This window comes from Cryptomeria japonica, chromosome 8, assembly GCF_030272615.1.
Source record: "Cryptomeria japonica chromosome 8, Sugi_1.0, whole genome shotgun sequence".
Taxonomy (NCBI): Eukaryota; Viridiplantae; Streptophyta; class Pinopsida; order Cupressales; family Cupressaceae; genus Cryptomeria; species Cryptomeria japonica.
The window spans coordinates 219,197,720-219,213,454 of NC_081412.1; the positions used below are offsets into that span (position 1 = coordinate 219,197,720).

At 37.5% G+C, this 15,735-nt stretch overlaps 1 protein-coding gene and 1 non-coding gene across 4 annotated transcripts in view; both read right to left on the minus strand.

The window, feature by feature from the left end:
• Window positions 1-15,735, minus strand: part of LOC131067817 (MLO-like protein 9) — a 120,074-nt gene that overhangs the window by 925 nt on the left and 103,414 nt on the right. For 2 of the 3 annotated variants that reach the window (XM_059209806.1, XM_059209804.1), the window contains 6 exons: window positions 1,646-1,695; window positions 1,353-1,393; window positions 1,062-1,235; window positions 919-954; window positions 602-672; window positions 279-339 (listed from right to left, as the gene is read on the minus strand). In XM_059209806.1, coding sequence (XP_059065789.1) covers window positions 279-339; window positions 602-672; window positions 919-954; window positions 1,062-1,235; window positions 1,353-1,393; window positions 1,646-1,695 — 433 coding nt within the window. Of the gene's footprint in view, window positions 1-278; window positions 340-601; window positions 740-918; window positions 955-1,061; window positions 1,236-1,352; window positions 1,394-1,645; window positions 1,696-15,735 lie in introns of all 3 variants that reach the window. The other variant, XM_058002979.2, reaches the window with a different exon arrangement.
• On the minus strand, window positions 3,381-3,452 carry TRNAA-AGC (transfer RNA alanine (anticodon AGC)). The gene has a single exon. It is a non-coding gene; the product is annotated as a tRNA-Ala (tRNA).

The window sequence follows — 15,735 nt, forward strand, 5'->3', positions numbered from 1 at the left end:
TTGGAACAAACTAATTTCTCTGAGATGATTATTTTCCATAAATCCTGACCCTTTTTTTCCTTCAGAACTATTAGGGAAGGGCTTATCAATCATATATGTATGCATTCTTTTTAAAATGAACCATACCATGCAAACTGCCCTGTCAATAGCTGACTATTTTTTGACCAGTAGAAAAAGCAGTTTACAGAGAATCCCACTTACCTTTCTCTATTCTAGGAAAACTTAGAAATCATATGAAGTAATATAGAACTATTAAAGGTAACTACTAAGCGACTAACCTGTGTCACAAGTGCATAGAGAGGAAATGTCATATAACTACACAGGAACTGCACGGCAACTCTGAAATCGGAATTTAGAAATTTAGTACACCTTCATTATGAAAATAAATGCAAGATAGTTGTGATCGATCCTTTTGTTACTGATTTGTAGATGATGGCTAGGAAGAATGATAGTACAAAACCACAGATAAAAGATTGAGTCAAAGAACAAACATGTTAAAGTGTGAATACTCGTTAAAAATTTGTCATATTTACATATAATGTGCATTCTTCATAACTAAAAGAGTTTCAAGCCTTAAAAAGTAAGGGAAAAGATATTGCACAGAATTGTTGATTGATCCTTTAGGTATGTTAACAACATGGCCTCCATCTTTCTATGATCGATCTTCTTACCCTATGGAAACACGTATTATTATGGCTCCAAATTTTTCGTGAAAGCAAGACTTCAGACCAAACTCATACTGCAAAGGAAATGAAAAAAAATCTTGAATCAACTGCACTGACAATGCAATTCAAAGTTCGAAACAATTGAAATGTTTAAAACCATCAAATTGTGCATCACTTCAGACAGCAATATATTTTGTCCTAAAGGCATGACAAGTTGCACTAGAAATGTGAAAATTGAAAAACAAATTCTTACCCATGTCCAAAAGAAATTTGCTAGTTGAAAAGCATTCTGTTGAACAACGAGAGGAAATTTAAGTTGTTAGCACTAATGTTGCATATTAGTTTCTATAATCATAAGACATGAGAATGCTTTTAAGTGTGTCACAATTTTAATACCACGAACAACACAAAATGTATCAGGAACAGAACCAATTGAGGTCGACCAAACCAAAAATGTTCATTACTGGGCTTCACTACTGGAAGTCCTTTAACTACAGCATGTCTGGCTTGGATTTCTACAGCCATCTTTGTTATGATAACTTGTAGTTTTGTCCCAACCAATAAAACTATCTGCAGAAGCAAGCAAGGTGTGACACTAAGAATGAGCTGATTCATTTAATCATCAATATTAGAGAGGTGCATTGGCAGCATGAAAAACCTATGTAAAAAGGTTTTAAATAATCTTACAATCAGAGGAATGAAAGATAGCCAGAAGTATGCTTGCCATCCTGCATTATCAACAAAGCATCCAAATGCAAGAATGTTATTATGACTTCTAACAATAAGAAAAAGCAAACCGGGCAAGTAATTAATTTCAAAATGAGCAATATTTACATATAACAAAAACATTCATCTCAGCCTTGGGAAATTTTAAATAATGTCAGCAGTAGAATAGCCGACATCCGTGCAGCCAAAAAAGTTCATTTCTATAAATCGAAATTCTCTCCATCAAAATGGCAATTAGAGTTATGGAGATTTACCCTCCACGTTGAGAAGCAAAAAGATGACAGCAAAAACCCATAGGGGAGGACTGTTCAAAAGTGCACAAAAGAAGAGAGTTATTAAGAAATAAAAAATATCAAATTATTGCATTTAAAATGACAATATAAAGAGAAAATTTTCAATTAATACAAACAGTTCTATTGAAATTTGAAACCTCCAAATTCTAGGTTCATACTTCATTACAGGTTCATGGTTTGCAGATTTTTGAACATGCGTTTATAAAGTGAGTGCATATGAACAAGTGTGAGCGTATATGTATATGCATGTCTCTATTTATTTATCAAATACTCGAGTTTGGAAAGTCATTACCAAAGGAGTGTATTATATAAATGACAAGATAGCTACATCAATAAATGATATTTGTTTTGTAAAAAGATGATGATCATTTGAGATAGTACTACCTTGAAGAAAGATAAAATTCAATCATAAGTCAAATGGGAAAAACTTATGTGGTAATAGAGCATTCATACTGGGATTCATGAATGCCGAGTGGGATTCATGAATGCCGAGTGTTGTATTTTTAGATGATTGTAAGATGGTTGTTTCCTGTTGGGTGTTTTTAGCTACATGGTATGCTGGCTTCTTATTTGCAGGGTCTTGGTCAATGCTGGCTCAGTTCTATTGGCTGATTATAGGACTATTTCTAACGGTGGGGTTTGGTTTTGGCTCTTCCTGTGATCCTCTTTAAAAATCCGTAGTCCCAGAGCACCATATGAAGAGCATTTTTAATTGTCCTGGTGCTCCAATGCTAAAACTAGTGAGTAATTCTAGGACAGGAGGGCATAGCAGATACTGGTATACTATGTTCGAGAGCATCCATTTTAGAGGTATCAAACAAAACTATGGGCTGTGGTACTCAATGAGAAAGTGACTTTGTCTGGCAGAGCTCCTAATTCAGAATGAAGATGAACCAATGGAAAATTTGAGTGGAAGCACAAGGAATGATGCTGGCCCAGGGTGCTTTTTCAGACTCGCGATGAAGGCTGTGTGTGATGATATCCTAGAACTCAACCAAGATATGGGTAGATTATGGGAGTTTATCCAAGATCTGAGGCTGGTGATAAAACACTTGGTCATTTCTCACCACAATGGTGTTCTCAAGGTGTTATGTGGTAATAGTAATACACTTCTGCAAATAGAAAATGACACCCTAACTTGCACAGTGTGTTGCACAGAAGTTATTAAAGGCATCCTTGGAAGGCTTGGAGATCAATATTTCCAGTGCTGATGAAGGTCATGGCAGTAGTTGTCTCAGGTGATGGTGTTCTTAATAGAGCATATGACAGATGGAGATTGGCCCCCAACAGCATAGGTGTTGTTCATTGGGAGTTCACTGAATTATTGTGATGTGGTGGTGCAGGATGGAGGCCTCTTCTCTTGTCATGCAGTTTTACGTTGGCAGTTCTTTCTTTTGATTTATCTGTTGTTCTGTTGATATCTTTTGCTTAAGCCATGTAAGGTTGTGAATGCAAGGTTAGTTTGTATGCTGGTCTATGTAGTTTTTTGCTATGCTTTCTCTTTAGCCCGTTATGCCTCTATGTGGGTTGTTAGCACAAGCTTATAGTCTAGTATGTAGTGTGCCTTTCCTGTTTGTGTTTTGGGTTGGGGCCCCATAGTAGATCCTCAAAATATTATAAAGAAAAAAAGCAACGAAGTCACAATTTATAGAAAATATACAGAAAATACATGAAGCAAGCTAATAATGTTGAGACATGGACCAGCTAGGACTCGAACCTAGGACCTTCCATATGCTACTGGAGTGCTCTACCACTGAGCTACTGGCCCCTCTTGGACCAGTCCATCGTCGGTCCAGGTGTGGCTTAGTTCCAACACCAACGAAAAATTACTTTATAAATGATGTTTGATGATCAATCATTGTTCTATAGGAGCAGAGATGGGAGGAAAAAAAGGTAGGTAGAACTATAAATATTACAAAAGTTTTAGGGGATATACTAATCAAAATAACAATATCAAAGATTCCATTGTGATGGTTCACATTCTCACTCTAGGGGACAAGGTAGAGGAAGAGGTGATATAATTTTCTATAGATGTGGCAAATTGAAACATATTGCTTAATTTTCTTTAGAAACACTTTTTTTTTTTCAAAATTCAATGATAAAATGTATCCAATGAGTTTGTAAATGAGTACAAAAGTGTTTTTCTATTAAATTTGTTCAATTTGGATACAAATTGAGTACAAAATCACATCATGATGCAGAATCTTGATATAATAGATAGTTGACAATTATTATGAATTTATGATGATTGCCTTTATAAATCATCATAATTCATAAATTATAAATATTACAAAATACAACATTTTGCATCTTCTTCATTCCCAATCAAACTAGAAAACTTGGGGAGAGGTTGAGGTTCTATTCCTTGGATTCTATTGCAACTTCTCATTTGGCATAGAAAGTTGTGCTTGTGGCTTTGGCTTGAACTCCATCCTGTTAGTAGATGGCAATGATTCATTTACCTCATCAATGTAATCCAATCCTATAACTCCTGCTGCACCCACGTTCTCCATTGCCTGCCTCTGAAAATCAAGAATCTTATCTTCAATAACAATGGAAGCTACTTATTCCACCTTGTCCAATCGCTATAAAGATTAATGTCATCTGAAACAATGACCTCCTTTGATTTGTCCTCTACCCTTCTTGAGCGGAGTCGAAGGTTGCATTGCACAAAGACAAGGTCATTCAGGGATTTTTGAGTTAATTTGTTTCTCTTCTTCATGGAGGTGGCCTCAAACAAACTCCAATAGTGCTCGCAATTGGATACACGATATAAGTGCCATTTCATTTGATGCATCTCCATTCCTCCAAATTTATTTTCTCGTTTATATCAATCTGCAGCTTCATTTGTCATCAACCGTAATCATATTTGCCTTAGATTTATTGTTTTGTAGGCTCATTGGGGTTTCATTTGTTTGTCTCGTCTTCTTGTTAGTTGGCCCACGTAACATGTAGCAAGGTTGTATCTATTGGTGGACGACACTTTATCACCAAGTGATTTTATTATTGCAGGCCCACATCGGCATTATCCTTGGCAAGGTTTTTTTTTGCTTAGTCAAGTGAGGGTTTTTTGATATTGATAGTCCCGTATGTACCTTGGGTTGCCATTTTTTGGCTGGCCTGTATTGTCTTGTGTGATCCTGATGCAGCCATAACCAGTAAAAACCCTCAAAAGAGTCAACCGGCTTATGCAGCAAGAGAGACACGAAAGCAGCAAGAAAACATAACAAATTCACATAAACAGATCATATTAAAGCCTTAGAACTTCCGGTAATCATTCGGCAATCATCATATTATCATCAAAGAACATCTGGTAATTAACCGATTACATGCAGGCTTCAAGCCAGATACAATCCAACCGGGACTCTAAGAATCAATCGGATCACTATATGCGAATATCAATCCTTATTCTAAGTTCTACTTCTTCTGCCCCAACAAATGATTACATAACATCATATTTATACTCGCCGGAACACATCCAGGTCGGTTTCATAAGAATATATTCCCCAATGCAGGAAAATGAAACGTGTAATTAGGTCAGCCCTAAGATTTAAGAAATCTTTCCATAAATAACAACCAAGTGATGCGGTTCAGCAGGAAGGTCAGCCATATGCCAAAGAGCATCGGACAAGACCCAAGATGGATCCACACGCCAAGAATCGCACCGGTAATGAAGGAAAACCAACCGGTAAGCACAAGAATTGTCCCGGAACCCAAAAACAGTCAACCGGAAGCGATAAGTGACCGGAAAAGAACCCAAGTGAACTGAAAATCTGGAATCAAGCACATGAAACCGCTAGGAAACCAAAAATAAGATTTGCCACGAAGAACAAGCAACTACTAGTACATACCAGTAAGAACATAGAAAACAACACAAAGGACTAAACAAGAACAAAACTAAAAGGAAATATTTTTGGTTGATGCAAGATTGCTCATCGACCGGGGATGCTCTTGCATCAAACAACTCAGGTAGAAAAAGATGTTCCATGAGAGGCAACTCATGAACATCTAAAAGGATTTGGAATTTCTGATCCCATGCTCATTTCTGATCCAAACATCTTTATCTGCCAACCTCTGTTTTAGGTCCTCCGATGCCTCAACCGGCTTCTCTAACCTCTGACTCACTTTGTTTCTCTTTCCTTGCTTCAGGTCTGCACATTGTCTCTATTTCTGCAACTCTAATTTGGTTTTGCCACAAGACTTCGTCCGGTTTGTAATCATAAGCTTGTTGTCAACCGGTTCCATCTATCCGTTAGACTCATCTGTCAGATCCTTCTGCAAGCTCATGTCACCCTCTGGTATAACCTCGGCAATTGGTTCTATCAAATCTTTCTTCAAATCCTTTGGTATAACCACTGCAACTGGTTCTATTAAGCCTTCCGGTATAACCCCTACCACCGGTTTCTCAGTACTGCAACTTTTCTCAGGACTCAGATTCTTCACCTCCTTCTCTCTCCTTCAAAGAAATCAATGTGAACTTCCGCCCATCCTTTTCAATAGTAACTAGGTTTCTTTTACAGTCATAGACAGCTCCTCTATCATACTGCCAAGGTCTTCCTAACAAGACATGGCAAACACTCATAGATACAACATCACATAAAACTTCATCTCTGAAAGGCCCAATATTGAAACTCACCAAGCACTGCTCCTTTATCTCTATCTTATGATCATCTTGTAACCAACTCACCTCATAAGGATAAGGATGCTTAAGCCTCTTCAACCCAAGCTTCACAAGCATCTCCTCAGATGCTAAATTATCGGTACTTCCACTATCTACAATGACTTTGCAACACTTACCGCCCAATTTGCATACGGTCCGGAAAAGACTCTTCCTCTGAGTGGATCCGGTATCCTTTCTTCTGAACATAAGGGATTCTCCTTGCTCTAGTGCACAGTCAGATCCAGTTCCATTCGGTTCTTCACTCGCCACACAACTTCTTACCATTCCTTGCTTACACTCATAGGATCTATGTTCGGTTTCTCCACACTTGAAACATTTGCTAGGAAATTCTCTACCGGTACTGCTACTACCTTTCCTTGGTGTCTTCTATTCCGGTTCCTTACCCCACTTAGGTTTTGAATCCTCTTCTTCAACCGGTTTCTTCATACTATCACTCATCTTGAATTTCTCTTTTCCCTTATTCGGTTGTCTTCTTCTCACCTTCTCCTTAGACTTCAAAGCATAGTGGTAAGCTTCTTCAACCGTGGAAACCTTCAACATACTCATCTCATCTTGAATATTAAAAGCAAGTCCATTAATGTACCTCGCCGCTTTTTCTCTGTCCATCTCTCTGTCCAGATCTAATCACCACCTTGTAGAATTCCTCAATATATTCCTTCACAGTCATGTTTCTCTGTTTCAGGTTCTGCAACTTCTTGAACAGTTCCAATTCATAGTCTCTCGGTATGAACTTGGTCTTCAATATTGCAACCATCCGTCTCCATTGAGTGATCTTCAATTCACCATTCTCCACTCTGTCTTTCTGCAATTCTTTCCACCACAAGGCAACATGCCCTTTCAACTGAGTCTATGCCAACCAGACTCTCTGTGGGTCCTTGACATCCTCAAACTCAAAGTAGTCCTCCAAATCTCCGATCCAATCGATCAGATCCTCCAGGTTTAGTGTTCCGAAAAAGTTGGAAACCTCAACTTTATGAACTTTACTTGCTTGCGCCACTACTCTCAGGAATATTTCCTCTCTTTCATCTTCCGGTCCTTCAGCTTCCTCAAGCTCTTCACCGGCTTCCTCATATTCATCCTTAGAATCAGGGTTTCTCCGCAAACCAGCCAAAGCATTTCGGATATCATTCCTCACTTCATTTTTGAAGTCTTCCATCATCTACTCTACCCTTCGGGGGTTTGTCCTCCTCGGCGACATCTCTTCTTCCACTCCGGTGAACTGCCTCAACTCGGCGATCTGACTACCAGTTTCAATTGCCTCCCCTCGGCGATCTATTGAACACACGTGCAGCCAACCTCCAATCGACGATTTGCCCACCTCAAGGAATGTCTCAATGTTTGCAAATAGTTCTTCCACCAGCCAGTCCATAACTAGCTCTGATACCACTTGATGCAGCCATAACCGATAAAAACCCTCAAAAGAGTCAACCAGCTTATGAAGCAAGAGAGACAACGAAAGCAACAAGAAAACATAACAAATTCACATAAACAGATCATATTAAAGCCTTAGAACTTCCGGTAATCATCCGGCAATCATCATATTATCATCAAAGAACATCCAGTAATTAACCGGTTACATGCAGGCTTCAAGCCAAATACAATCCAACCAGGACTCTAAGAATCAACCGGATCACTATATGCGAATACCAATCCTTATTTTAACTTCTACCTCCTCCGCCCCAACAAATGATTACATAACATCATATTTATACCCGCCAAAACACATCTGGGTCGACCTCATAAGATTACATTCCCCAATGCAGGAAAACGAAACGTGTAATTAGGCCGGCCCTAAGATTTAAGAAATCTTTCCAGAAAATAACAACCAAGTGATGCGATTAGCAGGAAGGTCGGCCATACGCTAAAGAGCACTGGACAAGACCCAAGATGGATCCACACGCCAAGAATCGCGCTGGGAAGCACAAGAACTGTCCGGGAACCCAAAAACAGTCAACCAGAAGCGATAACTGACCGGAAGAGAACCCAAATGAACTGAAAATCTGGAATCAAGCACATGAAACCACTAGAAAACCGAAAATAAGATCTGCCACGAAGAACAAGCAACTACCGGTACATACCAGTAAGAAGATAGAAAATTGCACAAAGGACTAAACAAGAACAAAACTGAAAGGAAATATTTTTGGTTGATGCAAGATTGCTCATCGACCAGGGATGCTCTTGCATCATATCCTCTTTGCATTGTTTGGCCACAACTTTATTGCCTTCATCAAGCCAAGCAATTTCAATTCTGAGGGTTCATATGATCAATGATAGCGGTTTCTTATATTCCATTATCAACGCATAGTTGAGACCATTATATTGGTGCATGGTGGTTATTGTTGGGTTTGGCCAACACTTGGTTGACATATCCATTGTTGTGGCGTGTTACTTGCCCACACATCTTTTCATTAGAGGATCATACTATTTTACTAGGCCCATATCATATTTTGCTCATGTTTAGATTTATTCATCTGCTAGCGCATGATGATCTGGCCATTGTTGGTAGAGGAGGGCGATTGTTCTTTGCTTGGCTCTTCACTTGCACAGGCTTGCCTTTATACCTCAAGCTTTCTCTATCAATTGGCCAATTTTTATTGTTTTGGAGAAGACTCTATAGTTTTGCCCAAATATTTCTGATTAGGGTTCCATTTTGTCGTAGAAAGATTGTTAGTGGGATCTCGAATTCGCAAGTTTGAGCATTTTTGGCCAAGATTACTCCCACATTCAGTAGGCAAGTTTGATTGTTAGCCTTTATATTTAGCAGCCTTTGCATAACTTAGTGCCAATCAAAGGTTTTTTTGTTGTGTTCGTTGTTGATGCTCACTGGCAGTAGTTGTGTTGTGCTTGTTCCTCATATCGAAGGGCTTATCTAAGTGACACAACCTTGCCACCACCTTACCCTTTATCACCCAATGCCACCACGATCGTATGGGTGACTAGGTGCTCACTCACTTTTAGCCCCTTGGCATATTTTGTCCCCCTTTATGCCTCTAAAAGGGAGGTGTTTTTCCTTTTTTGCATAACTTCTACAAACAAAGGCCATTTTTCACAAACCAAATATTGATAGAAAGCTATTTTAGTCAACTTCACAGTGGTACAAGTATTTTCCTATAATTTTGCTATTTGATGCTCATTTTTGCACATCAAAGTCAGATCTTGGTTTTGCTCAAGTTCATGTTGACGATCTCTATTCATGATGTGAGAAATGTATCATTGATGTAATTGTGGGTTATGCAACACATCCTTCTGTTATCACTTTGACTAAGGACAATTTTTGAGTCATGGGCAAAAGGCATTCTCACATATTGTAGCTGGCTTAATCTCTTGCCTCGTCTTTATGGACTCAATCCTGAGCCAAAGACCAAATGGAAGCAATCAATTTGGGGTAAAAACTATGATCATATCATAGGATTGATTGTTTGTAGTAACCAGTAAGAGCTTCCTCCATGACATCTGCCCCAAGTTTAGAGGAATTTAGTGCCCATGCACAGTTTGGACCATTATTTGGAGGGCCACTTGATTTTATATGCATGACGTATATAGTCCTTGGACCATTATTTGGGGGGATACTTGATTGTATATGCATGATGTATATAGTCCTTGGGGGTATCATTGAGTCCTCCATGCATCATCTTGTTTGTTTCTTTTCTCTCTTTTGGAGAGGAGTTTTTTCCCACAGCGTTTTCTCCTTTTCTATGTTTGTGAGAATTTCATTGCATTGCATTGCATTTGCATTGTACATGGCTACCTAAACTGGCTTTGTAGCCGCAACCCATCTTGCATCTTTCTCTCATACTGCATAATAATCTACTCCCTAAGTTGCACTTAAGGGGGTTGTTGAAGTAATGAGGTTTTATCTCATTTACATGTGCTTACATTTTACTTAGGTAGCTGACATAATACTTTATAGATTTTAGTTGCATAGTATTTAATATTTGTAACTGGTAGTTGCAAGTCGGTTTGTTTCTACTTCATCACATCTCTACTATTTATACAAGTGTTTGTACATGTTTTAGCATCTCAATCCATTATCCACTCACTGGTGAAATAACCTTTGTTGCTTCTCTCATTGTGAAGGTGTTTTAGTTGCAGATTTTTGTTCCTAGGTTAGCTGGTTTCATCAACACAAAAGAGTGATTGATGCTTCTCTTAAAACAATCTACCAGCCACCACATATTTTGTTGTGTTGCCATTTATGATTTGAACTACATTTTCTATGTCCACCTCTAAGATAACTTCTTCCAACATTAGACTCATTGTTTATGTAGTTTTTACTTTGTCAAAGACATCAACTGACTTCAAAAACATTACCCCACCATTTGAAGCTTACCAAAAAGTTGATAATGGTGCAATTCTTTCCATTTGTCCACCCATCTAAAAAAATAGTGCAGCACCATTGCTTCTTTTGTTCTTACACTACTAACTTTGCCTTTTTGATTGCATTTGTGAGCAACCTTCCAATTAGATCTTTCCAAGAAGGTGCCTTGTATTATTTTCTTGCTACTGTTAATGTAGTCCCAATAAAGACTACTTACCACATTGAAGGGAAGGTTGTTGAAGTACCAAAAATTGGCACATGTCTTATCTGCTTTTGGATGCACCTCTTTGTTCCACCCTATATCTTCCAATGATGGTTGTGCTCCAGGTATGTTTTTGGGTACAAAAAAGATGTGGTGTGCACATAGGTGCTTTATTTGAAGAAGATGAAGTGAATGTCCATGCGCTTCGTATGCATGGACCACGAAGGGAGCCCACTATGCCCTCAAATGTCACTTCACTTATTTCTGCTTGCATTTGAGGACTATGACCACTAGCTAGGGCTTCCCTTGTCTTCTCCCTTTTATAGTTTTTCTCTTCTACCAATGCAAAGTGTGCATTCATCTCTCATTTTATCTCTTTTGTGGTGTTGGTATAAGGTTTGGCATCACGATGAGTAATGCCTACATGCTAGTTGAGGTAATTCATGCCTCCATGATAAAGGTTTTAGCATCTAATGCAAAAAACTATCTAGTGTCAATCCTTGTGCAACATATTTCCAAGCAGGGTCTCTAGCTCTAAGTGGACAAGTGTTTGTAATTGGCATCAATTGGGTTGATCTTGAGCCTAAGCCTATTCCAAAGTACAAAGTGAAAATACAACATTTTAATTCTAAATATAAAAAGAATTAACCTAAATTCAATATAAATTACTAAAAATCAGCATAAATTTAGCCTAAAATTAGTATACATCAACATAAATAAGCTTAAATTGGCATAATTTTAATATAACCTAATCATTTTATTCCCAAAAAAGGTTAAAATAAAAAAAATGACGTGTACACAAAAAATAGTGAGGTGTATAAGTGAAAAAAAATGGCGACGAATCCAACTTTATGGAAGTAAATTCATTAGACTATTAAGTTATAGGAAATTATGAATTGTTTTTAACTTGCATGCTAGATTTTAGCAGCCATAATCAATTTAAATGTTTGCAAAAAAAACAACAAAAAAAAATTACTAACTTGTCCTTGAAATTTTCAAATTCACCTACAAATCCTTCCATTCAGCTCAAAAGGATGCAAGTGTTGCACGCAAAGTGTGAGTGGTGTGGTTTGCCTTATAAAGCAAAAAAATCATGTTTTCTAGTGTTTTTGACATGTTTTTAGTGAGTTCCATGTCTGTCGAGATTTTGGCTCAGACTTACTAAGTTTCTAGCAAGTACTCGCCACTAAGAGGGTGATTACTCACCAAGAATTCGGCAAGTCAAATTGGCGAATTTCTTTGTAACTCATTAGCAAAAAAAATTGACAAGTACTCATTCAGCCTGCCAACTATGCTCTTAAGTCTCTTTGACTTATGTTTGGCCATCAATGGATATTAATATTATTTCTTTCTTTCTTTCTTTCTAAGTCAATCATTTTCCCTTTAAATACTTTGAATTTTTGGAAAATGCTCCATAGTAGCCCTAGAAATAAAAGTGTGTAAATGGATTAAAATCCCAAATTATTTTGGAATCAAAATTTTGTATTTTACAAGCTTCATGTCATGATAGGCCCTCTCAAGTTCTTGGGGGAAAACTTGTCACTTTGCATTTCAAATTCCATATACGAACTTCCATTTTATAGAGTTTTAATTTCCAGTTCAAAACAGCTACAAATGAATTGTCATCTAAATGTAAAGTTTGAGCATTGTAGCTTTAAATCTTTTCTCAAAAATTGCCACTATATTGCAAAGAGCAGTAACCACAAATCTTTTCTCAAAGATTGCCACCAACCTATAAATTACTCCTATTTTCAATAAAATTTCAATTACATCACATTATCATATCCGGTGTAGATCTGAGCTCACCATTGAGTTCAAAGGGTTTGAGAAAGTTTTTCCTTTTGTTTTGTCCAAATTGGATATCTAAGGTGAAATCTACAAGGGTTTGAAGTTGGGAGGTGGTTGCCAAATCCACAAGGCAGCTACAATTGTGGAGTAGACAACTACAATTTTGGAGCATTTTGAGTCAAATCTAACCCTACCATCACATCTAGAAGACCCAAGAACCCATATATTGACATCTAATCATCAAAATCAGACACTAATGCTCGAAACCATCAAAGGAAAAAGTTGTCGTCATTGATCATTTGTACGGCCATACAGTCACCATAATTACAATCGTTAGAAAAATTTGGGCAGTACAATTTTTCTTAATATATTTTTTTTTAATTTTTTGAAAATATTTTAAATTCAAGAAAAATAAATAAATTAAAATTAGAAAAACCTACAAGTACCTTGCACTCACAGAGTACGACTCTGCACAGGTGCACCAGATGGCGGACTTGCATAGGCCTATAGGTCCCAAATATTTGCGTCGCTCAACAACATATTCCAAAGAATAAGAAAGATTTCAACGAATATTCTTCGAATTCTATTGACCCCAACACACCAAATATTTCATGAGAAAATTCTTGTATTTCCCTAGAGATTCTTTGTTGCCATCATCTATTCGTCCAGAGAATATTTGATGGAATATTCCATTGGCAAACAAAATTTTCCATCCCTAGTGGATGCTAGTGTCAGCATGACGTCATCGGCCTCTTTTGAATTTGGCCACCCTCATGGATGGAATTTTCTATTTTGGAGTTGACTTTCAAACAGTCATAACTCAATCATTGAACCTCCTTTCTTCAAGCAATTATTTTTGTTTGGTGTAGAATTTTTCGCTCTTTCCAGTGGTGCAAATGGAATTTTTATGTTGGTGTGTGGATTTTCCAAAATTTGCAGATTTTCACTAGTGTTTGTTGATGTGTTTTATATGCACTTAATACACAATAAAATACCAAGGTATCTTATCCTCTCTTGAACAAAATATCCTTAAACTAAACTAAGTGATCACTTGAGGTGACTCCAAGGTTTCAAATCCCAGGTCTTGACGTGTGGATAAGCTCAATGGTTTGATGTGATATTGCTGGAATCACAAGGACTTACGTTGTACACTTGAACTCTCGCTTGAATTCGACTGGAACATGGAAATTAACTTGATTTGAAAAAAAGAAAAAAGAGATGAAGGGTTTAGAGAAATCTAATTCATTCCTAAGATCAATGACAATAATGGATCATGCACATTCCTTCAACCGAGCTTTGCTTCACCATGTTACCAACAACTATACAAAATCAATGCAATCTTACGAGGGAAACAAAAGGTTTTCATATCATGGATCATTCACCCAAATACCCAATACACTAGCACAACTTGAATAAACTCATCCACAATTGAACTTAGCACATTTTAATGTTAAGGCTAACTATGCACTGAAATTGAAGATCATCCAATCACAAATAGTATGAACAAGGAATTATCAACATCCACACATTACTCCATCACAATCAATGAACTTCAGCTAATATGAGGATATAACAAGAAATCATGCAATATGTAGAAGAAACAAAACGTTCCACCATATCTTCAATGAAAAGTATGCTTATTTGCATAGCTTGGCAACAATCTTTGCCATCTCCTCTTCTACTTTATTTGCTACCTACTATTCTTGATCTCCTAATGTCTATTGACTATTAACCTGCTATTAACCTTTACAAATGAGGAGAGAAAGCCTTATATAGTGCTCTCAATACAATTGAATGGCCAAGATCAAATCCACATCAATCACCAAGATTGAAATATAGAAACTCTAATGGGTTTGTTACACCCATTGCATAACATTTAATGCTTGACCAATGAATAATGAGGTTAGGTACATCGAACTTTGTGCCTCCACATGTGGGAGTTATTCGCCTCGTTGGATTAGTCAAGTACATTGAATCTAGATGCCCCGACTTGGAATGAAGTGATTGGGTTGATGACTAGGCGCCACCTCAACTTACTCATCTTGTAACTCACTGCAAGTTGTAGTTGATTGAGGCATATTTTGTAATGTCCCCGATTTTGGCCTGGAATTGTTTGTATTTGATTATTGGAGAAATAAGGGAAAATTATTTAATTTAATATTATACAAGTTGTCTCATTATATTCATTTAAAAATATACGTGAGATGACTTTATATTTTATTAAATTAATAAAGTGACTTAAGTACAAAATAAAAATAATTAATAAGTCACTTTATGAAATAATATTAAAATATTATTTTATTAAAAGGAGAAGCTTCTAGAAGCTAACCGATCCATGTGAGGAAAAGGATAAAATGGGGAGGTGGCTCATGGTTTTGGCATCGGTTATTTGTTATCTTCTCTTATTGTGGGGTTGTGGAGCCAAGGGCTGTCCGCAGATTTGGTCTTAGGGAGTGAAACCTCCCTTTGATCTGCATAACTGAGGGGGTGAGAGATCCTTCGAAGGGTTGCCTTGAGAGTGAGGGACACTCAGTCCTTCATATGGAGCTAATTGAGGTTTTATATCAGTCTCATGGAGTACAATTTTGTTGAAGACTTCAGCTATTGGGGTGAATAAATAGTGATAATTGTGTCTACACATTTGGAGAAGCTAGGCGAATTTCCTTGAAGCATATTGGAAGAGTTTTTGTTGTTTGCAGGTATTATATCAGATCTGAGACATATTGCATCAGACCCTCCTCCACCACGATTTTTCTCATAGGCCATTGGGAATACATCACTTCAAGGGTTTGAGAACATCGATATTATTGGTGAAGTAAAGCGATTCACTTGGAAGCATTTTAGAGGTGATTCGAAGGAGATATCAGTCAAATCAGGACTGAGAACAAGTTCGTACCAGACCCCTATTATCCACGATTTTGCTTCTACCTCAGTGTTTGGGCATCGTAACCATCATATGACTACAGTGCTCTTTTTGGGAAGGGTCAACAATGATGTTTGGTGATTGAAAGGTCACCAATCTGCTGTCAATTAATAGTTACCATTCTGCAGACCAGCATCAG